Source organism: Kwoniella europaea, chromosome 1 (assembly GCF_036810445.1).
Source record: "Kwoniella europaea PYCC6329 chromosome 1, complete sequence".
NCBI classification, from domain to species: Eukaryota; Fungi; Basidiomycota; class Tremellomycetes; order Tremellales; family Cryptococcaceae; genus Kwoniella; species Kwoniella europaea.
Genome location: NC_089487.1, coordinates 11,147,121 through 11,169,883, shown reverse-complemented (window position 1 = coordinate 11,169,883; position 22,763 = coordinate 11,147,121). Strand labels below are relative to the sequence as shown.

The 22,763-nt window shown below is 44.0% G+C and overlaps 10 protein-coding genes across 10 annotated transcripts; 3 read left to right on the top strand and 7 right to left on the bottom strand.

Moving 5' to 3' along the window:
* Positions 1 to 138: 138 nt before the first annotated feature.
* V865_004241 (uncharacterized protein) lies at positions 139 to 467 on the bottom strand (the record flags this gene model as incomplete). The annotated part of the gene is made up of 2 exons (XM_066228026.1): positions 139 to 317; positions 383 to 467. The coding sequence occupies 2 exons, from the start codon at positions 465 to 467 to the stop codon at positions 139 to 141; spliced, it is 264 nt and encodes an 87-aa protein (XP_066084123.1).
* A 952-nt stretch (positions 468 to 1,419) lies between these two features.
* On the bottom strand, positions 1,420 to 4,720 carry V865_004240 (uncharacterized protein; the record flags this gene model as incomplete). Its single annotated transcript, XM_066228025.1, has 5 exons — positions 1,420 to 1,524; positions 1,601 to 4,036; positions 4,090 to 4,214; positions 4,260 to 4,504; positions 4,575 to 4,720. 5 exons carry the CDS (start codon positions 4,718 to 4,720, stop codon positions 1,420 to 1,422), a joined length of 3,057 nt encoding a protein of 1,018 aa, XP_066084122.1.
* A 1,486-nt stretch (positions 4,721 to 6,206) lies between these two features.
* On the top strand, positions 6,207 to 6,614 carry V865_004239 (uncharacterized protein; the record flags this gene model as incomplete). The annotated part of the gene is made up of 1 exon (XM_066228024.1): positions 6,207 to 6,614. The coding sequence occupies one exon, from the start codon at positions 6,207 to 6,209 to the stop codon at positions 6,612 to 6,614; it is 408 nt and encodes a 135-aa protein (XP_066084121.1).
* A 157-nt stretch (positions 6,615 to 6,771) lies between these two features.
* V865_004238 (uncharacterized protein) lies at positions 6,772 to 9,170 on the bottom strand (the record flags this gene model as incomplete). The annotated part of the gene is made up of 4 exons (XM_066228023.1): positions 6,772 to 7,838; positions 7,888 to 8,831; positions 8,889 to 8,951; positions 9,040 to 9,170. 4 exons carry the CDS (start codon positions 9,168 to 9,170, stop codon positions 6,772 to 6,774), a joined length of 2,205 nt encoding a protein of 734 aa, XP_066084120.1.
* A 1,865-nt stretch (positions 9,171 to 11,035) lies between these two features.
* Positions 11,036 to 13,672, bottom strand: V865_004237 (uncharacterized protein; the record flags this gene model as incomplete). Its single annotated transcript, XM_066228022.1, has 1 exon — positions 11,036 to 13,672. One exon carries the CDS (start codon positions 13,670 to 13,672, stop codon positions 11,036 to 11,038), a length of 2,637 nt encoding a protein of 878 aa, XP_066084119.1.
* Positions 13,673 to 13,835: 163 nt separating this feature from the next.
* V865_004236 (uncharacterized protein) lies at positions 13,836 to 14,712 on the bottom strand (the record flags this gene model as incomplete). Its single annotated transcript, XM_066228021.1, has 7 exons — positions 13,836 to 13,953; positions 14,002 to 14,023; positions 14,074 to 14,219; positions 14,263 to 14,277; positions 14,326 to 14,376; positions 14,423 to 14,552; positions 14,598 to 14,712. 7 exons carry the CDS (start codon positions 14,710 to 14,712, stop codon positions 13,836 to 13,838), a joined length of 597 nt encoding a protein of 198 aa, XP_066084118.1.
* A 434-nt stretch (positions 14,713 to 15,146) lies between these two features.
* V865_004235 (uncharacterized protein) lies at positions 15,147 to 16,259 on the bottom strand (the record flags this gene model as incomplete). Its single annotated transcript, XM_066228020.1, has 4 exons — positions 15,147 to 15,307; positions 15,357 to 15,455; positions 15,508 to 15,755; positions 15,805 to 16,259. 4 exons carry the CDS (start codon positions 16,257 to 16,259, stop codon positions 15,147 to 15,149), a joined length of 963 nt encoding a protein of 320 aa, XP_066084117.1.
* A 280-nt stretch (positions 16,260 to 16,539) lies between these two features.
* V865_004234 (uncharacterized protein) lies at positions 16,540 to 17,007 on the bottom strand (the record flags this gene model as incomplete). The annotated part of the gene is made up of 2 exons (XM_066228019.1): positions 16,540 to 16,948; positions 16,991 to 17,007. 2 exons carry the CDS (start codon positions 17,005 to 17,007, stop codon positions 16,540 to 16,542), a joined length of 426 nt encoding a protein of 141 aa, XP_066084116.1.
* Positions 17,008 to 17,961: 954 nt separating this feature from the next.
* On the top strand, positions 17,962 to 19,318 carry V865_004233 (uncharacterized protein; the record flags this gene model as incomplete). Its single annotated transcript, XM_066228018.1, has 5 exons — positions 17,962 to 18,130; positions 18,197 to 18,410; positions 18,467 to 18,639; positions 18,694 to 19,085; positions 19,148 to 19,318. The coding sequence occupies 5 exons, from the start codon at positions 17,962 to 17,964 to the stop codon at positions 19,316 to 19,318; spliced, it is 1,119 nt and encodes a 372-aa protein (XP_066084115.1).
* A 591-nt stretch (positions 19,319 to 19,909) lies between these two features.
* V865_004232 (uncharacterized protein) lies at positions 19,910 to 21,891 on the top strand (the record flags this gene model as incomplete). Its single annotated transcript, XM_066228017.1, has 6 exons — positions 19,910 to 20,577; positions 20,632 to 20,931; positions 20,991 to 21,137; positions 21,201 to 21,370; positions 21,440 to 21,749; positions 21,807 to 21,891. 6 exons carry the CDS (start codon positions 19,910 to 19,912, stop codon positions 21,889 to 21,891), a joined length of 1,680 nt encoding a protein of 559 aa, XP_066084114.1.
* Between the last annotated feature and the right edge of the window lie 872 nt (positions 21,892 to 22,763).

The following is a 22,763-nucleotide window of genomic DNA, read 5'->3' as shown; positions in this document are numbered from 1 at the left end:
GGGAAGCTCACAGCGGCCAAGCCTTCTGTTATCCTTGGTCATGCGAGGAATGTCGTTTTGTGGAGCTGAGTACAAAGGAGAGGTGCTCGGTGAATCTGGAGCGTCTAATATGCCAGAGATAGAACAACCCTATAATCTTTACTCCTGATTCTCATGTGGAACTGCAATCTCCATCACAAACAATTGTAATCCAGGTCTTCGTTCCTCCCAATCACGATCATCACTGTCCCCCGCCGATATACGTCTGGCCTCATCATAAGGGACCTGTCTGGTCGAAGATCCATCAGGAGTGACAGCAATCTGACCTGTGGAAATAGCTATCTGGACCTTGGACATCTTCAACCTCCTCGAATCTCCATTCAGCGTGACCGTCCTGATATACGATAGAGCTCCAATACCATCGTACTATTCCTTCTAGATGCTATTGATATAGCATCTTGAAGAAGGCTCTTGGCCAGGGTGTCCATCTTGGTAATTGCTCCAGAAGACATATCAATCTCGTAACGTTTTCCGGGGATGTATACCGAATCAGGCTCGATACACTATGGCACTCCACTACTGCGGTCGATCATCCCAGGAAGTGGATCACTATTGAACTCGAATGGTTTGTCTTTGATCTTCAGAAGATCTAAAATCAGGAACGAATGATGTTGCCTGTTTCGTACTTGGTATACGAATATGAACCGATTCTTCAATCACGTCGATTGCCCACTTTTGATTATCCACACAGCTAGTCACCGATCGGAATAGACAGCCTGGATCATCTAATTCGGTGTATAAGGGATGGGAATGATGAGTCGTCCCAGGAGGGTACAGTAAATAAGTATCGGATGGTTGGGGGTTACCAAAAGGTGAGATTGAGATTTCGCTCATAGCTGGGAAACTCATTATTGTTGAATCCCAGTAAGGCAAGTAATGATTGGAAGTAGATTGATACACCACTGTAGAAATGATTGGTGTACAGTCCAGCACATGATAAAGGTCAGATCGAAGCATATGTCTGCACTGCTCGCTTGAGTTGTATCAGACTGGTCTACCCTATACAAATGACTGACCTTGGAGCACAGGCAGAAGGACAGGGCTGAGCTAATGTCGTCAAGCATTGTCTTGCGATCCATTGTAAGTGCACAATGACTGTTGATGTCGAATCGTGTCATAGCATTTCATAATCTATCAACGTAGCAAAAAGCAGAATTTCTGAAAATGAAAGCAAAGCCAAATCAAGCCAACATGATGTGTTAAGTGGGTAAAAAAGACAATACGAAATAAATATAAATCTGACATAACAAATAACGAAAAATAGAAGAACAAGACATACACAAGTAAGAGGACTTTTCGTCCACTCCATTCCATAAAAACATAAACAGCAATCCTTCATATCCATATTTTGTTGTTGTTTCTTTGCGAAAATGAGGTCGCTTATAGTCTCATTTCTCTCAGGATAGTTTTCGCTAACATCTGATATTGCCAACCATCACCTCCTACTCTCCTAAATTGTATACCATGTAAAGGCATCCATGATACCTGGAAACAGAAACAGAAACACGATAATCAGCACATTATTCTATATCCGATCAACATGAAATGATATGTAACTCACCTTCACAACAAATATCTCAAATCTCACAATCAAGTTACTACCTGCTGCACCGGACTGAGCCAGTGCCCAAGCGTCCAACTCATCCTCCTCTTGTGGCACATGTGGTCCACCAGGTGTACTTCTCTTTCCAGGTGTAGAAGGAGTATGCGGTTCACCCATACTGAACGTCCCACTGGATCCAGCCTGCAAAGCCTTGTTTGGCGCAGGAGAGGTAGTCCTACTTCCATTCATATTTTGTTTACTCGATTTCCTCCTAAGTGATGGCTTCCTCCTGGTCTGCCCAGGTTGTTGGTTGACTGAATGTAAGCTCGTATTCGCTTCGTCACCATTGACAACGCTGTTCAGGTCGATCGAAGGGATATGTACACATTCGAATCCACCTTTGATAGGACGGTGTTTAATTCCCAGTCGATTCAAAACATTCGAAACATCTCGAATAAGTTGAGTAGCAGGTTTAGTCGATGTTGTAGATACTGAGAATAAGCCTTTGAGGTAAACAGACTTAACGTCACTGCTGGAGTGAGTATCGGATACTGTTCCAGCACCTAGTTCAGATTGAAGATCCGGTTCGAGGTTGGCAGCATCTTCTGCATGTACGGATGATTGTGCTGGGTGATATTCGTCCGCTTCTTTCGGCGTGTTCAACCACGATGGCTCGTTAGGTGTACCTTTACGCTCGCGCTGTGAGGATCTTCGACTGAGACCAGTGGCTCTACCGACTGTACTGGATATGTTGGAGATGCTTCCCACTGAGACACGTCGTTCATGCTTTGTAGCCTTGTCGGAAACGGTGGTAGCTCGTCGGTGATCCCCTACAGCGGTGAGCGGCATTGATGGAGAAGGTGTCATACCTTGGGAAGGAGGAACGTTGGTCGAGCTCGCGCGTGAAGGAGCAGCTGAAGAAGCAGGGCGAGGACCTCTGCCCAGCAAACTGAATTTCTTAGTCAAGCCTTCGTCGCTGATAGGTATAGGGCTGGGTTGAAGGGATGAAGGGAGAGGAGGTTGGCTGAGAGATGGTTGTCTTGAATGCGCATGGGGTACATCAGCGATGTTGGATCGTTCCTGATCGGCACGAGGATGTTGCATGACGGGATTGGGAACCTCCTCGGTACGCTGACGGGGTTGAGGTAGATTACCAGAATCATATGCACCACCCATAGCATGAGTGGGTGGTTGCAGCTGAGCGACTTGTCGACCATAGCCCTGAGTTGCATCGTTTCCGTCGATTGACATGGTGGAAGATGCGAAATGACCTTTGCCGTATACTCGTTCCCGCTCGACTTTCTCCCTAGCAAGGAAGTAGATGGATATAAGTGGATCAAATCCTCTAGTTGGATCTAAGGGTTCCTTCTCCTTTACAACCGGTTCTTCGACCTTCTTCTCCTCTTTAAATAGCTTCTTCTTGGCGAAATCGAATCCACTGAATCGCTTCTTCTTTGGAGAGTCGGTGACGTTACTGACATCCATACTAGAGGTGGACATAGAAGGGCCTCTTCGTCGATCTCTGCGAGCTTCGTAGGCAGCAACACACGTTAGATAAGCATCTGAAGTGAGAACCGCACGTAGGTCATCGTAGATTTGTTCAGGTGAACCGAAAGTGAATCCTTCCATCATTTGAACGATTTCCCAATCTAATTCATCGGCACGAAGGGGTTCTCGGCGAATGAGACAAGAATCAGGTGGACCTTCATAACCTTTCGTTAGAAATGGGTGAGATAGGACTTCGGTGAGAGTAGCTCGTTCAGCAGGGTTGGTGACGAGCATCCGACTGAGCAGATGTTTGCAGTCCGCACTGAGCCAAGCGGGATATTCGCAAGCACCCCTCTTGATTTTGGCATGTAGCGCTGGCATACTCTGATCGTCGAAGGGGACTTTACCGCAGACCAAGACGTAGAGGACGATACCGAAAGACCAGACGTCGACCTCAGGTCCGGTATAGGCTTTAGCATTGAGCAATTCTGGTGCAGCAAAGTAGAGTGAACCGCAGAAAGTGGAGAGATGTCTATTGGGTGCGTATAAGTTGGATAGACCGAAATCGATGATCTTGATATTACCATTTTTTGATATTAGGATATTTTCAATCTTCAGATCACGATGAACGATGGAGTTCCGATGACAGTAGTCTAAAGCCGATCCAATCTGTCTAGCAAATTTCCGAGCTGCTCTTTCCCTCAACCTTCCGTGTGATATAATATAATCCAACATTTGTCCTCCATCGATGAACTCGAATACCATGTAATGATGATTCTGATGGGAGATGAATTCGCGCATACCGCAGATGTATGGATGATGAAGTAATAGGGAGATGTGAGCTTCTCTTATCGTACGTATCTCTTTCGACTCATCACGCTGGCGTTGTTTCTCAGCTTCTTCGGGTGTTTTGGGTTCTTCGCGACGAGTAGCTTCAGTATACCGAGGGATGATCTTGACCGCGCACTGGATACATAATCAGCAGACTGTATACTAGAATAGGAGAGATTACCACCCACCTTTTCCTTGGTTATGACATTTATTGCAAGTTTGACTTTACCCATACTACCTGCACCTAGCGTTTTACCTAATTGCCAATCTCCTACAATCCTAGTTTTGCTCCTTCCACTTCTGGATGAACTACCTGCAGCATTGTACGTCCCATTCTCATGGCCGTTTGTTGTCGTACCATTGCCATTAGTCTGTCGATGCTGCTGTTCCTGTTGTTGCTGTTGATACTGCTGTGCGTTCATACTTCGTGATATGACCGCAGCTGCTTCTTCGTTGATGGTAGGTTCTTGGGGATGAGCAGAGGTCGAGGGGAAAGATGAACCGAGAGGAGGTTGATCCGGTGTTTGGGACTGAGATAGGGAGGATGGTCGATGTACGGATGGCTCTGTTGCTGACCTATGTGGTGATCTGGATGGTGTCCGACTGGAGAGATAAACCAGTCAACGCGAAATTACGAAGTTTGGCGCTAGCAACGCTCGGTGCATCAACTTACCTCCTGCGCCCATCTTTACCAACGATATAATCCCATTGAGCACCAGTATCTACCATCCCCATGTACGTTGGTGTGGGTATACCGTCCGACGTGAATTGATCTTGCGCTGCCTGTACGTGAGCTGGGAGGGGGTTGAAGGATGTCATGTTGGAGTGATTGGTGTAGCGGATGGTCTAGTCGGCAACGAATCGCACGCAGAAGGTGGTGGAATAGCAGGAGTGGTCACGAGATATGACCTCTGTGAGCGTGTCGAGCTGTGAGATGGGTGTGATGTCAAAGACACACGTAAATGGTAATGTTCGATATTGAGGTTGATAATGGTTGAAAGGAGAGGGACCGGTACAGTTGGATCCCAGTGTAAATACCACTGTTCCTGGTGTTCTGCTCAGGCTCTCGATATGATTTTATTCTCGCGCGATGCTCATACGTCAGACATGGTGATTCTGTGGGCTGCCGATGCGGGTATATGTGTATGTATCTTATATATGTTGGTATGTTGATGCGATGATGTGTCAGGGATAGGGATGGAGATGGGTGATGGTACTTGGGTATTTGGTTACTACAGTCCTGATCCTTATGTTATGATGATGACAGTGCACATCCACACCCACGCCACGTGGCATGGCTCCCAACGGGATCTTTTCTCCACCCTTCAACGGAATTACCAAGTGGCACTTCAACAACTCACATATAAAATCACTGTTCATAATGGCACACGAGACAGACATCGGCTTATACATCAATCAGGTCATATGTACTGTATAGACAACAGCGAGGTACAGCGCAACATGAGACAGTGAGATTAAAGATACACGGCGGAGTATCCCCGTCATACCCGTCTGCGACTTTCACAATGAGGTTTGTCTAATATACTTCGAGATATCATTCGTTACAGCAAAAACCGATCAAGCCTTATCCCTTCGTCTATGCTTAAATCCCGGGACTCTATGCTGAACCCTATGATCAGAATGGATTCTGGAGTGCTCCAAGAGGAAGTTGAAAGCCCACCATGCCGCCGAAGTAGAGCTGTTGCTGGTGAAATTGCGTCTCGTATTAGGCGAAGGGGAGGTCGAATGAGCGTCTTTCTCGAGTGATTTGAGGTCTACTTGCTTGACTGGTTGTGAAGGAGATGGAGATGCGGACTGGCAGTCTGAAATTGAGTGGTTGTGATGAGGCATACTGAACGGATAGTTTAGGCTGCGATGGGTTATGAGAATTGGTGAGATCGTGATGCAAGTGGGTTAGATTGACTGATCCCAACATCGAAATTTCATAGAATACACTTACATCTATGTATATGAACATAATCGAGTCAATTCCCATCTCACTAGACGGGATCAAACACCTCCCCATGACTCACCATCAAAGGATCCCGAAGATCTGACTCGTAAAGCCTTCAACCTTCTTTTCAGCTTGATAGCCTCAAGGTGATGGAAGCATGTTTGGACTATTGGTAACTGACTGATTTGGTCAGATATGGTCGGAAGACAAGTGACCTCACACTTCAGAGGACGAGGTGAAGAGTATATCATGGAATGAAATGACTTCGTCTTCGCGTCTCATCATTCCCTCGTTTCCCGTATTTCACCATACTACACCCCATAGGATTCTTCGAAATCACAACTCTCAATCATGATTGACCCTAACCCCAACCTTCCACCTCCCCCTTACTCGCCACGTAACGACTTCCCTTCTCCACAAACTCAACACCATCCTCATGTTTCGCAACCCGATGACATACCTCTCCTACCCCTTGTGAACCCTTCACCTGATATCGATATACGAGCTATAAGATCATTCCGTCGAGCATTGGAAGACTATCAGCGCTCTTCATGTCCTTCTAATTGGGGAAGATACAGACATGGTGTCAGACTGTCTTCATCAACTACTATCGATAACAGCAAATTGGTAGAGTGGGTGTCCTGGTTCGCAAGTTTTTTCTCATCTCCACAAGATCAGGTGAGAGTTCGAGGATCAAGGGGAGAAGCGAATTTTGGTAGTTTGGCAATGATCAATGGTTTTGGTTTTGGAGTTTACTAACATGTCCCTTGCATTTGACGTGTTGGGTAGATAGAACGAATGTGATTAGCATGGTTGGATAATCGTAAATTAGTTTCTAAAAATTGATCAGTTCCAATCTGACTGACGCAAGACGTAAAAATGCATTCTATCATAACCCAGCCCAGCTCAATCGTGATTACGCCCCAAGATTTATCTCTTCCAATTCCTCCTCCACCGGCTTTTCTCCCTTTCTCAGACCTGTAGTAACAAGGGGACTTGCTAATCTTTCTTCCTGCTCGGAATTACTCCTCGACATGGTGATAGCCGTAGGTGAATGAGCGATCTCACCAGTGAAGCTCGGGCTGGGTGATCGAGTCGTAGCTCGTTCTAATAACTCATCTTGGGAAGTCATAGACACCACACTTGATTCTCTTTCTTTCCTCCCTGGTCGAGAACTACTACCGCGTATAACCGGTCGATCACGTTCATCCTCATTGATAAAAGTTCTAATATTGAGCTCGGAATTGTTGGCAGCTCGTGGCGGAGGTCGTATAGATTGTGTAGCGGCTATAACAGATGGTGGAACAGATATCAACCCTTCTGATCCTGGTCCTCTGGATGTCGCTCTCGGAGTCTGCTCCGAACCAGTGATAGAAGAAGTTTCGTCAAAGCTTGATTCTCGTGATAATGGTGAAGGGGTTCTGGACGGTTGTATCAATACGGGTGATCGACGATGCTCTAATCCTGCCAAAGCTAATTTCTCTTCTTCTCGCTGCCTCTCCATTTCTGCATCTGACATTCTAGGTGAACCAAATTTCTCCGCTCGTCCACCTTCTAAATCTATATTCACCATCTCAGCTTCGCCAGCGGAAACTCTGGAAGCTCTACGCGAAGCATTACCAGCTGACACATCAAGGTTCATCACCCAACCACCTCGCAGCCCTGACTTTTCCGCTTGAGCAATCGCTGCCATAGCTTGAACATCCGCTCGTGTGGGTAGGTCGATCGGTGATGGGACAGGGAGCGGTTCTTTACGACGAGATCTAGGAGGCGATCGAGATGGAGGAGAGAGATAGCCGGAAGCGGAAGTAGGTGCTTTTAGTGGATGATCAGTGGCTGGGGTGATGACGCGGACTGGGGACGGTGCAGGATGTCGAATTTTGGGAATAGGAGGTTGTTCGGGTGATGCGGGTGGAAGCAGGACGTCCGAGTCGTGAGGGACAGGTGTACCAGGACCAGCGGGAATGGAAGGTGAACCGAGGACTAAGTCGGGGTCAGCGACTGCGAATCATCACCAGACAATTTTGCTCACCTGGAATTTCGACTTGTGCGGCGCTCTCGCCCACTCGCATCCCAATACCTAACCCATCCACAGCTTTACCCTTCCCTTTACCTTCCGCCTCATTCGAATAGCCTGCCAGAACTCTTGCTTCCTCTAAGCCCTTCTCGATATCCTCCACATCTAAACCTAAACCTAAGCTTTCCCACTTTCTGACGGACTTATCCCACCACGCCTCAAGCACGTTCCATCCTCTGTATTCTCCACCGAGCCTCAGGCCTCTACCTGATTCACCAAAAGATCCACCACCATTATAGCTTCCATATCCTATGTCCTCCTCTTCATCTGATGTATTATTGTTCTTATCTGCTTCCCATCCTTCACCTGATTCTAACTCCTCCACGAACGAAGCTAACCATTTCCCCCATCCACCTTCACCATCACCCCTCCAAAGCACGCACTTCCTATCGAAATCTCTTCCAAAGACAATGACCTGTCCCCATGATCCTCCAGCTCCAGGATCTAAATCCACACCAACGTAGTTTCCCGTGCGATCCGATAATAGGGGGATCCAACCTCTGCACGCGTAGAGTTTCTTGATCCAGTTGGGTGGGACACTAGCCATTGTAGCCAGGACGGCTGCATTGTTTCCAGCCATTGGATCGTGTTCTGCTTGTCTCCAGAATGCCCACTCTCTCATGATTTCTTCGAGAGGTAGGAAATGTAATCCCATGAATAATCCTCCAGAACCAGATATGTTGGCACAGGCTTCTAAATCTTGACCATCTACAGCTAAGAGGGATTCTCTGACTGCGCGGGGCAAGCTGCACCCTAGCTCAGCTTCGAAAGCAGCGAGGAGGTGTGGGTTGGCGGGGCCGTTCAGCGTTTCGAGAAGTTCGGGAAAGGAGTCGACAAGAGCATTTCGTAGACGGTGGAAAGTATGAGTGGGAGGAGGGAAATAATTCGGTGAACCGGCACTACCAGGTACACCATATATCAGCAATACATCAGAAGATGGTGAGATGATGACTTACAAAGCATCTTTCGGTGGATAGACACTACTTCCTCTTCGACTTGGACCAGGTGAAGACGCTGCGCTATCGGTAGGCTGATGTTGTTAGCAGGTCCCTCCTCTTCCTGTGACTCACCAGTCCACCATCCCCATATCCCGGTCCATTGGCATACCTGGCCGTAGGTAGACTGAACGCGTCCATTGTCGAGTTCATGACTGAACGTCTATTCGCACCTCGACTTGACGAACCGTTGGTACCAGACTGACCACCGAAAAAGTTTGATATGGATTGTAAGAATGGCATGATGGCTGAAATAACTTTCACACGTCGTCAGCATACACTGTTTCAAGGGGTAGAGAAGGGATTATGGCTGCTCACGGATGTCCGAGGTAAAAGATTGGGGGATTTGGGAGTTAGTTGATCAGAGACCGAATGGACTAGTTTGTTTATGCTTGGCGATGCTAAATTTGCTGCGACGAGGCTTGAGAGATTCCAGAGGTTCTGCTAGATGGTGCGCTGACGTTTAGGATTATTGGAAGGTGCACATGGTGTCTGATATGTAGTGGCTGTTGTTGATAAGGGAGTGATGAGGATGATGATTGTTTGATCACTGGTCTGTTCTCTGTTCTCCGTTCGCTGTTCGCTGTCACCACCTTCACCCTCAACAGGAGGACGCGCCAAACCAAATCCCGCTTGTACAAGACCACTATTACATAATCAACTTTGCTGCACTACGGAAGACAGCTACTGTGTATATAGCCACCCGCAAGGATGTAAACACGACTTGATGCATACTCTCTTTTATGTTCTATATACAGCATTGCCGTCCTCTACTGTTCGTGCGCAGCTTGGACCTTCGCCGTCACGCCCCATACATGCTTCCTTATTGGCCCTCTTCACGTTCGGGAGTAGCTGAACAACATGGATCTAACTCATCTCCTTAGTTTGTGCTCCGGCCTCATTAGCGGCTGAATTGTCAACCGTGCGACCGATCAGCCGAAGTGAACCTTCTGACCATTCTTGCTCAAAACGATTGAAACCATGCAAAGGGTCGTTGTGGGCTATTTGGTGATAGACGAAGAGGCGATACCCACCTGAATCTCGAGATACTACAAGTATCGGCGCGGAGATACCCTAATCGAGTAGCGACTTAGGCCAGTCGACCCAAGCAGGCATGATCACCTGTATTACTCGGTACTAACATTTGGATGATTAGTAGGTCAGATATCGAGCTTACCTGTCTTGAATCTACTAATCATGATCTCCCGTGATATGAATCGCTCCCACCACCGTTCAACTAACACATGTCACCAACCCAGTAGCATCTCGACCGATATCGTTGGGAGTCCCGCGCTCCATGTCGAAACAAACAGGATGATCACACTCATATATCCATGAACAGCGCAGTTGCAGATTGAAGGAGTACAAGTATCATTAGCAATAGACAAGGTGAGTACATCTCAGTGTACACCGGAGCTGCACCAATAACAAAGTCGTTATTTACTCGCCCCAGATACTTGAGCAGGATCGTGAGAAGGATCGTCAAATGAACGACTTGACGTTGGAATAGGGAATATTCATGTTACTCAATCCTGCACAACCTTAAATTGCCGGACGACTTTTACAATTGTGCATCATCTCTGGTCATAATCGATGCCAGTCCAGTCTCAATCGACTCGAATGAACTCGAATAATGACATCTTTAAGGCCCTTGCTTCGAGTGATCAACGCCAACCCTCATACGGAGCCTCTTGATGTAGTGAAAGTCACATCAGACCGTACCTTCCTTCTCCTGTCCGTAACACGGCGACTCAAGATGAGTGTCACTTCAAACAAATCTCAAAGTCCGTATTTCAATCGATATTGCAATGATCAACGGGAAAGTTCAACCCGCCTGATCAGCTCGAAATCGAGGAGCAGCGTCAGCAACACAATCTTTTGGAAAGAAAGACACTTACCCAGTGATTGACCTGTATTATTGTATCATTTGACATCGTCAATCCTCGTTATCATCCATGGCCGCAAGAAGAATATCAGTACAACGAGAGAAGTTGATATTGTTGCTTTGGTCAATGATCCTAATCGAGACGATCCTGTAATTAATAATTGAAGACAGCAAAGAATTATCGCATATCAATGTATTTCTACCTGATCATTTGTCTATCTGTCTAAGCGTTCCAGAGCAACATACCGACCAAGAGCGCACCTAGAAAGACGAGAGCCTGAGTAGTATAATTGGAGAATTCTGTTGATGGTATATCCGAATTTGGTTCTCGCTGAGCTAGGAAGAAAACACCCAATGCTGCTAAACCCATTCCAAGCAAAACCCTACTATCACCAAACAGCACATCTTCCAAACCCCATACTAATTGTTCAGTGGTTTCTACAGCACCCACTAATACAGGTGTCAATCCACTTTGGACACTGTCGACCGATACTTCTGCATAAGGTGCCATGGTAGTGGACCAACCAAAATGCCAATCTGCAATTAGCAATCCAAAGAGGATCAATCCAGCCAAAATAAAAAGTTGGATAGTTGAAGAGATACAATCTGGTTGATCATATTTGACTTTAGGATAATCCCTAATCCAATCCAGGATTAATGGTAGACTAACAATCAGTCCTGCCAGGAACATATTGAGTAATCTATCAGGGTTGGTAGGTCCAGTAAAGTGAAATTTGATTGGTTCCCATATCTTCTCTTCTACAATAACAGGTCCACTCTGTGCTTCTTTTACCACCACATGTGCGTCACTATCACCAAATGAAATTGGATTATCATCACCATAAGAGTTCACATTGTTGATATGGATATGAGCAGGTTCATTCACTTTCCATTTCGATTTAGATGGGATGACTTTAGGACTACCTTTGACAAAGGACCTTGGAGTTCCCAGCACACCACCATCTTCACCTAACAGATTACCTCCAATGATTCCACTGGGTTTATGAAAGAGATTGGGAGTCCTCCAATTCCAGCTAGGCACACCTTGAGGAATATGACTCTTCCCTGCAAAGCCTATGAGTGCTAATAACAACAACAGACCCAATAGCATGGATGAACTAAACCAAGAGCTACCTTGTTCTTCTTTCTCTTTCTTCAACCTGTCTGTTTTCTCCCGAGGTGTTTCTCTTCCCTCTCTCCTATGCCTCTCTGCCCTTTCTTCAGGAGTACCATTCTTACCCTTTTTCTGTTCTCTTTCCTTCTTATGCCTTGCCTCCCTCTCTTCAGGGGTCTCTCTACCTTCTCTCCTATGTCTTTCCACCCTTTCCTCAGGAGTTTCATTTTTCTTCTGCTTATTCTTCTCTCTGTCTTTATTTTCCCTATCTTTTCTATGTCTTTCAGCTCTTTCTTCTGGCGTTTCCCTCCCCTCCTTCCTGTGCCTCTCTGCTCTTTCCTCAGGTGTTTCATTTTTAGCATTCTTTTTTCTGTCAGATCTCTTTGATGGGTCTTGACTATCTCTTTCAGTGGATGATCTCTGTTTACCATTCTTCCTATCTTTTTCTCTATCTTTTCTTGCTTGTCTCTCTTCAGGTGTTTCTCTATTTGATTTGTGGTTGTTTGCACTTGAGTTCTTTCTTCCGTCTCTGTCTCTTGCTTCTCTATCTTTCCTAGCTTGCCTTTCCTCTGGAGTTTCCCTGTTAGACTTATCACTCTTCCTATTACCGTTCCTGTCTTTACCCCTATCTCTATCCCTTGCTTCTTTGTCTTTCCTCAATTGTCTTTCTTCGGGAGTCTCTCTATTTGACCTATCATTCTTGCCATTTCTATTTCTATCCCTTCTTTCTCTGTCTTTTCTAGCTTGCCTTTCTTCAGGTGTTTCACCAGAATGTGACCTTCTATCTTTACCATTCCCATTACTGTTCCTATCTCTATCTCTTCTAGCTGCATCTCTAGCTTTCCTCTCAGATCTCTCTTCTGGTGTCTCTCCATTCCTATTTTTTTGCCTGTCTTTTTCCCTAGACTTCCTCTCAGCCCTTTCTTCTGGGGTTTCCCCTTTAATGCCCCTGTTTTTCACATCTTTACTATTTGCTTGTCTCTTAGCTCTTTCAGCTGCCTTCCTCTTATCTCTTTCTTCAGGTGTATCGCCATTCTTTATTCTACTTCCATCCTCTCTGTTTGGTCTCCCTTTACCATCTTTGCCTGATAATTCCCTATCTCTATTCTTCTTACCCTTCTCTCCATCTGAGCTGTTACCACTTTTCCCATCTCTACTAATTTTCTCTTTACCATCTCTATCACTTTTACCTCCCCTTGCATCAGATCTATCTGACCCTTCTCTATCTCTACCAGCTTTATCCCCTGCCCATCCTCCATTCAAACCAAGTAAGATGAGCAATAGCAAGAGCAGAGCTAACCCACATCCAGATAAATCAACATGGTTTAGACCTGTTCTTTCCCCCATATCACTTTCTATAGTTCCATTGCCACTAGTGTTGTTTCTCTCCAACAACACTCCTCCAATCTTATTACATTCTGCAGGATACAGATCACAATAGTGTTGTTTTAAATCCCAAGGTTGAGGGAATGGTGCACCAATGATAACCTGTTGGTTACCATTCCCAAGGGGAGGATCAGTATGGCCAGAGTAAGGGATCCAAGCTTCAGGTAGTTCATCCTCTTCTTCTTCATATTCTACATATGAGTCTTGAATATTGATATCTTCATAAGATTCATCTTCATATGGTATCTCTTGTACATAGATTGGGGGTGCAGTGGGGTGATTATCATACAAGAAAGATGGATCTTGCTCATAGTCAGTACCTGGCAGATAGCCATCCTCATATATAGGGAAAGAGGCCATTTTACTATTATTGATTGATATGATACAATATCCAAAATAGAGTAAACAAGCAAATGTTGCTTGGACTAGTAGAGACTTTGATCACTGATAGCTATCAGCAGCTGTGTCATAGTAAGCCAAACTAACCAAAAGGAAGGGGTCAAAAAGGATGCATGAACAAAGGTTACATTCCCAAAGCAGACCACACTTGATCAGCCAATAGCTCAGGATCATCTTTTGTTACCTGTATAGTCAACACAGCTACCAGCCCATCAGAAACCCCCCCACCAACAGCTTGCACCCTGATGTCAAGTCAATTTCAGTGATACCCATGCCCAGGATGTACTTACCCAGTATAATGGTTCCATCTGGCTATAGTCTGCATCAGTTCAAATTTACTTGCATTTTGATGACTGACTTACTTCTGTTTGCTGGTACCAGGTCATCAACATAATTCACAGTTGTTCTATATCTCCACCCTCTTTTAACAGTTTCTCCAGCAAAAGTAGTGTTGATGTCTAAGTGCCCCTTAATAGCTATACTTGTAGCATTACCAACAAAGAGATCCCTGGTGAGACATATTAGCACAGCTTTTCAGATAGAAAACCTACCTGCCAGAGTCATATCTGCATTGAAGATCAGCTCAGGTCTGATATATTCAAAATTTGACTTACGCATTAAGACCCAATTGATGGTTCTTGCTGCTGTCTTCTTCTGCAGAAGAACTAATCACCATAATTAGATGAGTGACACTAGACAATGGGTACTCACCTCATAAAGTAAGCACCAGTGGTTTCTTGCTTGAATACCCTGATATGATTGCCACCATATATACTTTCCAAGCAGGTACCAAGGAAGTGATTGTGGAAATATTGATACCTTAGAATACTTCTTTGGGTCTCTAATCAAGTGTTCAGCTAATTCATGTACCAAACATTGAACTCACGATTTGCATTCCCATCTCCCAAGTTGCTCTGTTGTTTGTCTCCCATATGTAAGCCAAAACACTGTCCACCAAAAGCAGCTGCTTCCAGGTAGTTGTACAAACCCCCTTCTAGCATGGTCTCTTCTAAAACTCTTGGATCAGATTGATTGGATATAATGATGTTGAGTGGTTCTCCCAGGTTTGGGGGAGTGGTCCATAAGGTATACTTTATAAGGTGTCAACAGCAAGCAAGATGAATGGCTGGCAACTCACAGTCAACATACTTCCCCCATGCAAGGAAGGATCCTCAAAACCACCGTGTACAACTTTTTGGGCTTGTGCAAATAAACAGGTGAGTAGTATAAGTAAGAGTGAAATCATTGCAAAATCACATATATTTAGCAATAATAGTTGACACAACAGAATAATCTGAACAATAGACAAGCATGCTGTATATAAGATATACTTGCTATGCATATATCAATACACACTCCTTTGACCAAAGGAACAAAGGGTAGGAATGACATTTTATGATTACTATGATTACCTATATGACTTATGTCTTATTGCTTATGACATATGTTTCCTAGCTACATCCTCTTTTTTCTCCTCTCCACCAGCTCTGGAGCAGATAAGGTAAATCAGACCAACCGCTGCAAAACAGAGTATGATGGTAGCTTCCTGCCAATTGTCCAAGGCGACAGTTTCAATAGAGGGTTGTTGAACTGGATCTGTCTGTTGATCAGCCATGTTATGAATGTCAATATTGCAATCACTTACTTGCTATTGGAGGCAGTGGCAGGTGATTCACTAGGTTTGGTGTCAAGACAGGTTTAGATCTGTATTTATATGGCTTTTGCTTGACCTTCTGAGCACGGTCTGAAAGCTGTGGTTCAGTAAAAACCTGAGATGTTGTGTAAATCTGACTTACTTTGAATGTTGATAGACCCTTTTGACTGTTTGCATGGCTTGTCTTTCTTCCTGTTGCCTTGTACTCCTGGCTGCATCATTTGGGATTGCATGTTCATATTCTGTTTATTGATGGCTGCCATTTGAGCTGCCTGCATTTGTTGAGCTTGCATCTGCTGCATCACGATCTGGTTCATCATCATCATTTGCATTGACTCAGCTACTTGAGACTTAGACTCTGTTGATTGGGTGACTACTTGTATTTGGGGTCTACCATTGTTCATCAGCTTTCAAAATATAATGTTGAGAGAGTACTTACTTTGCTTTGTACTGTTTGATATTTGCTGGTTTGTATAGCTGATGATGTTGAGCAGGTTCAAAATGCTTTTTGATATAGCTTAAAGAAGGTATGTGCTGAATGTCAATGTATGGAGAAGGTGGGAGAGGGTCAGATGGCACTGAATAAGAATAAGCAAGGGCATTAGGGTCAGAGATATCTTCAGAGCCTGTTGAGTCAATTTTCAAATCTGCATGCTGTTGATAGGGATTCTCTTCTTCATTGGCTGCAGCAGGCGCAAAGGAGCCGCTTGAGGTCATTGAATTCAGCTCATCAGGTGCTGAATTGGCTTGAGAATGCAATGTATGTTCCATCTGATAGCCCTCAGAGTATGCTGGAGGTTGAGGTATCATAGAGGCGTCTTCTTCTGATGCAATATGTGGATGAATTTCCTCCTCAAATCCCTGAACTTCCAGGTCCAATATTTCAGAATCCATACTGAGAGCTTGAGTCAGTGATAAATCCAAAAAATTGGATTAATGCTGATGTTGATCCAGTTGGTTTTGTTCCAGTATAAAGTGAGCCATAGTTATTAGACTATACTAAGTACAATGAATATACATTGACCTGGTGTATCAAGATGATGCATCATGATATATGTGCATAGTCTCCATTCTTACCCTGCATGCTTTCAACATATCTTAAAAGGAAGGAAGGTGGTACAAAAGAGTTTTTATGTTACAAATGCACTATGGAAGAACCAACTGTATATGACCTTCACCACCTGCTAACCGGATTCTCACGCATATGAGTGGGATACCCATATAAGGGGCCTCCTGGTAAAGCAGCAAAAGATACTTCAGCCTTTCCTACACTATAACAAAACCTTCTATAATCTGGCTTCTGATATCTCCAGTACTTTGGTTGACCATATGAGTGTGGTCTGGGTATAACAGATGGCCAGCCAAAAAGGGGTTGGGGGCCAGAACCTAGATCATGCAGGGGTAGAGCAGGAGCATGGGGATAAGGTCTGCGTTGCAAAGCTGGGTGATAGAATGGTGCAGGATTAAGCACATAATGTGGAAGTAATGGTTCTTGTTCTTGATGGTATTGCATTTGCTTGGACTTTGGACAGTGCTGGTTTTGATTTTCTTTAAGTTTGCTACTGGCAATAGTTGCTGCTTTTCTGTCATGGATATCAGCCGTTGCTATAACAAGAGTCACTTACTTGGGAGTAGTAATCATTTTTGCAGTACTGGAGTACCTGGTGTCACTGAGGGGAACCAAACAGTTCATACTTTCCATAGCAATGTGATCACTGTGAAGCTACACAAGCTGACTCTCTATCTGTCTTGTGAACCTTTGTCTATCCTTTGTCCTTCTGTTGCACATTGGTTGCTTTTCTGTGTGTTCAAGTGAGTCATGTGATGGAATACAAGGATGCATCATTTCAAAGTGGATATACAGAAAGAGTTATATGTCAAGCACAATATGATTTACCAATATGTTCCAGACATGTAGTTGTAAGGTCCATACCACCCATTAGTTGGCCAGCCTGTTCCATAGTTGGGACCAACACCCCATCTACCCCACCCATTATACATCCCACCATACATATTTCCATAGTAATAAGGGTAAGATGACATCAAGTGTCCAGCAGCGCTGTAGACTAGCATTCTGAGTAGACATCAGCAGTAGTATCAAGACAGATCATGGTTTTACTTACTTGGTATAAGTATTGTACAATCAGCTCTGCTGTATATGTCAAGTCTTCAAGACAGTATTGTAAAAAATGTAATGATGGTTGCTGTATTTTACCTTGGTTATTTCTGGTTGAACAAACAGGATGACAATGATGGATTGTGATGAGACTTTATATGTTTGAGATCAAAATAGATGGCATATAGACTTCATACAAAGTTTGCACATCTACTTCCTTTCACTTCCTTTGGGAAAGGCAGTTATCTGGGGAATTCTGGGGTACAATAACAAAGCTGAGCTGGGCAATCCTTTCAGTTACAGTAACTGTTACAAAGACCCAAAAGAGTGTATGTTATGAGATTGATAATTTCCTTGCATCAAGAACCTAACTAGATTTTGGCAAAACATAGAAAGGAGAATGCCCAGGGGTTTTTTACTATGATCATCTCAATTTCCACTTTGAGATCATTCCATCATCTCCCATCATCTCTCAAGACAATGAGCAACCCATCTCAAGCTGAACTCTGGATCAGTGCTGCTTCTCCCCTGCTTACCTACTCTCTTTCCAAAGGAGAAACTGGTGGAAGCTCGTGGATGCAACTTCCAGATGGAAGTAATCAATGTTTGGGGCAAGAGCAATTCACCATTGAATTACCAGAGTTCTATTGTAAGTTCACAGCTCAGTGTAAGTTCACAGCTCAGATATACTTCTACTCTGATCATATATGAGCAGTCACAAATATAGCTTTCATTCATGTTCCAACTGCAGCCTATCAAATCATAGTTGGTCTGGATGGATCATCAGATAAAAAGTCTGGAGAATCAGGCATGGTTAGCTTGTCTACCTCATTTGGGACCCATTCTGCAAAATTAGATTGTCAAGCACAAACCCCAGAGACTTTCATATTTCATGGTGTCCAAATGCAAACACAAGTAGTAGTATCTGGGTGAGCTTGATATCAGCTGTTTTTTTGTTACTACTACTAATAGATTAGTTGATTAGGAGTGCAAGCAACAACACAATTGATGATGCATCCTCACTGATCAGGTATAATGGCTTTCAATCTACCTCCGCTTCAAAATCTGATATATCTGCCATTCAAAATGGTAACTTCTATGAGAAGACAGTTAGCTACACATCTTCTGGAGGTGCATCTGCCTCCTTTGCCTGTCAAGGTATGTAGACCTCAATTTTAACTTTTTCACTAACATAAAGCTGATAACAAGTAGGCAGTGCCTTTTATATCATGGGAATGACTGGACCTGGTTTTGGTTCCTATCAGGTGTCAGTGGACTCCAAAGTAGCTGGAACATACAATGCTTCTACTACTATAGAGACTTACAATACCCTTCTGTACTTCACAACTTACTTAGATTCATCACAAGTACACCAGATATCCATCACTAATCAGTATGATGGCTTGTTATTTGCTTTGGATTATGTGATATGTGTCACATCAGAATCACCAGGAAATCAAAGCAATCCTACAGCCACAGCTACTGCCTCAAATTCAGGTGCAACAGCAGTGTTTCCTAGTCAAGGTACAAGCACAAATTCAAGCACCAGTGGAGATAATGGTGGAGCTGTGATTGGAGGTATTTTGGGGACTTTGGGAGGATTGGTATGAATCTGCAATTTCTCATGAACAAGCAAGATGGACTGGGCTAACCTTTGTTGATTTAGTTCTGCCTATGGGTTCTATGGAGATACAGACAATGGAAAAAAGCAGGGGGAGATGGTTCATTTATGGCTGCTTTATGTGGTGGTATGAGAATGAAGAAAGAACCTAAGAAAGAGGAAACCAAGTTCCATCTTTGGCCAATCGTCGGGTCAAGGCCTAAGTATGCCACATAATTTAGCAATATAACAGAAATGTCACGATGATCTAACTAAGACCTCAGTAGGCAGCCTTAATCATATAGGAGACGGCCTAGATAGGCGAGCAGATGATAAGAGGACAACGGATGATATAATAATCTAACCGAAGTATATAAGAGATGAACGACTTCGTTGAGTGATCAACGAAATCGTTCAACTAACCCGATATCGTTAAGACTTATACGATATCCTAGCTAAGGAACAAGTACTCAGCTAGAGAGGTATGACTTCCAAGGGGACAATAGACGTTGTAGCCTTGAGGAGATACTGAAGTGCGAAGTGATATCGTGGAATCAATAGTAAGACAAGACAACAATTGAGAATTCATGGGGAGACAGAATGAATACTGAAATTAGAGAGGATATATATATCTAACTATCCTGGAAGTCCAATGTCCATTGTAGAAGATAAATGAACGAAGTTGAATGATATCTACAATAAATCCTATCCTTCTCCTATATCCTACTATCTCCTTGTTATACCAACGATATCGCTACCCATTAACCGATATCGTGATCCCTTACGTAACTTCCTATACCAGTATTCCTTGTCGTGGAGGTAGCCGACATGACAGACAGATACAAGGATACAACCTTATTCAGTGGTTTGCCAGCTAAGATCAGGACCATCCCTTCTAAGGCAGTTGAGTTCACTTATACTCTTGATTCACCTGATGGGCCCATTAGAACGATTTTCTCTCACGTTCTGCTTAAAAAAGAAGAGGTAGAAACCAAGTTGAAAAGTGAGGAGAATAAGGTATATGTCAATAGAGAGTGCAATCATGTGAAGAGTTGGGAAATCAACAGTCTACCTTCTTCTGATACGGGTGAAGACAGATATTCAACAGATATCATCAGTAAATCAGATTTGGAAAAGCTTCTTACTAGTGAGGGGTATTTTTGGAAAAATTGGTGGGATACCAGGACCAAGTTATACCCCAATAAACAAGGTGAAGATATTGTGGAAGGGGATGGGAAGAGAGATGTGATGATGTTTAGTGTGTTTGATGGACATGGTGGACCATATATTTCTGACTTACTTAGCAGAACTCTCCATGGTTGTCTTGCTTGGAATGCTGCTAGCCTTTTGAACAAGGGGTACAATGATGGGAAAGCTTGGGAGAATGAGACTATTAGTGAAAGGTCTGGGTCAGGATCAAAGCTCACGGATGAGTGGATACCTGCTGGTATCAGTGCAGATGGGCCACAATCATTTGCTCAAATGTTAGCTGCAAGGTGAGCATATATTCATATCATTTACAGTATGCAAAGCTCATCATACATATATAGCTTCTTAGCTGTTGATGTTAACCTTATCCAAAGCACTTGGTCAACCCTGTTTCACGCTGTTGCAGACAATATACCAGATCTCCCACCTCACTCACCTACCCAACTTGGCCTGGCAAACCTGTTTGACAATGGCTCCTGCGCTCTTACAGCCATAGTGGATGTTGAAACTGACAAACTATATGTGGCTAATGTGGGAGATACAAGAGCTATAGCTGGATGGTGGAATTCTGCAAAAGGGGAATGGAGGTGTGATATCTTGACTGAAGATGCTACTTGTGAGAATGAACAAGAAGCTGAAAGGTGAGTTCACCTGTTTAACACTCAGCTTGTAGTGGGGCTGATTCATATTGGAAAATCAGAATTAGGAATGAGCATCCTGAAGATGAGAGGCAAACAGCAATCCATAATCAAGGATATGGTGATACCAACAGAGTCCTGGGTGGATTACAACCTTCAAGAGCTTTTGGAGATGATGCATATAAAATTGGTTATGATGATTTCCAAGAGTAGGTCATCATCTCAAGACATCTTCACTTTTTTGAGATTGTCTAATATCACAAGTATCTTAGCATCCAAAGAACTCTGTTCCAAAAAGAGCCCCACAGAAGATGGAAATGGTTCAAAAAATGTCCCAGCAAGACACCTCCCTATGTCACTGCTAAACCAGAGATTGCTATCAGAGACATACACCCTAGATCTGGAGAAGAGCTCAAATTTGTGGTTCTGGCTACTGACGGCTGTGAGTTTCTATTTTATCTATCTTTTTTGGCAGATTAAACAGACACTAAATTCAAGATATATATTATAGTGTGGGATAGGCTCACCTCAGAAGAAGCTTCCTACTTGGTTGCATCTCATTTGATTCATGAGAACCACCCTGATCAATCGAAAGTACAAGTCATGGCATCATGCCCTCACTCCACACCATTGCCTGAGAATGAGCATCCTTTCCCAATGGAGGATTTGCCAGTGGAGGGTAAATGGGTATATGAAGATAACAATGCTGCTACTCATTTGATCAGGAATGCCCTAGGAGGAGATGATAGAGAGCTGAGAAGACAATTTTTGAGTCTTAGGTCTCCTGGTGCAAGAAGTGCAAGGGATGACACCACCGCAATGTGAGTGTTGGATTATAATAAGTTTTGTGAATACTTGCTGATGATATCTATTGACAGGGTGATCTGGTTTGATGATCACAAAGCCAAGAAAGTTGTTGCAGGAGAAGAAGCAGAAGTTAGAGGTGATATGATGTCTGCATAAATTAGATTGTGGTGAATGTGTTTGTATATAAATGCATGTTGTACCTGTGTATATTCTCGCTTTCGCTGCAAATCGGAGGTTTCTTCGTTTAACCTCCCCCGAGCAACCAGACAGCAGAACGGGGCTCCCGTAGCTTTTCTTTCTCTCCAGCATCACCGATCGTGCCAAATTCCCTAACGACACCGTTCAAAGCGGGCAGTATGCACGAAAGAGATGGTGAGCAGTAAGGCCAAAGAGGTTGTATGATGCATTCAGTGTCAACGGGAATTGATGAACGAATGATAGTGGAAGGGCCAAGGGGGCTATGTAAGCTGTTCGGATGACACGGATGGGGTAAAACAGGGTTCATTTCCACCTACCGTCGTCCCTTTTTACCACTGAAAAAGGCTTAAATCACTTAAACATCTTCATCATCTCCCATTCAATCATTGATCTATCATCCATCGCATGTCAATGCCATTATATGGTATTTGACATCACGTATCGAGAACCATACCCATCTTCATACAAGGCCAGGTGCCCATCAACAATCATCAGACATCAGCCCACCGCAAAACCGTCGCTTATTTTTCTCGCAAAGGTCACGAGTCCATTAGGTCAGCTCACTTGAACACGAGACCATCTTCAAGTCTGTACTAACAGTCATCGAGAAAATCACATCCACATCGATATTGCCTTCATCCTTTCTCCTATCCCAACCTGTTTCCTTCATCCTACCGCGTCCCCACACTACCTCTCAACATCCAATTCTATCGATTTACTGTCGAGCGGAGGTACACAGCGGGTCTCTTAGAACGTCGACGGACAGGGCTATAGCTTGAGATCCGAGATCATATATAGTGTAACAAGGATAATATGGCCAAGCTGTGTTG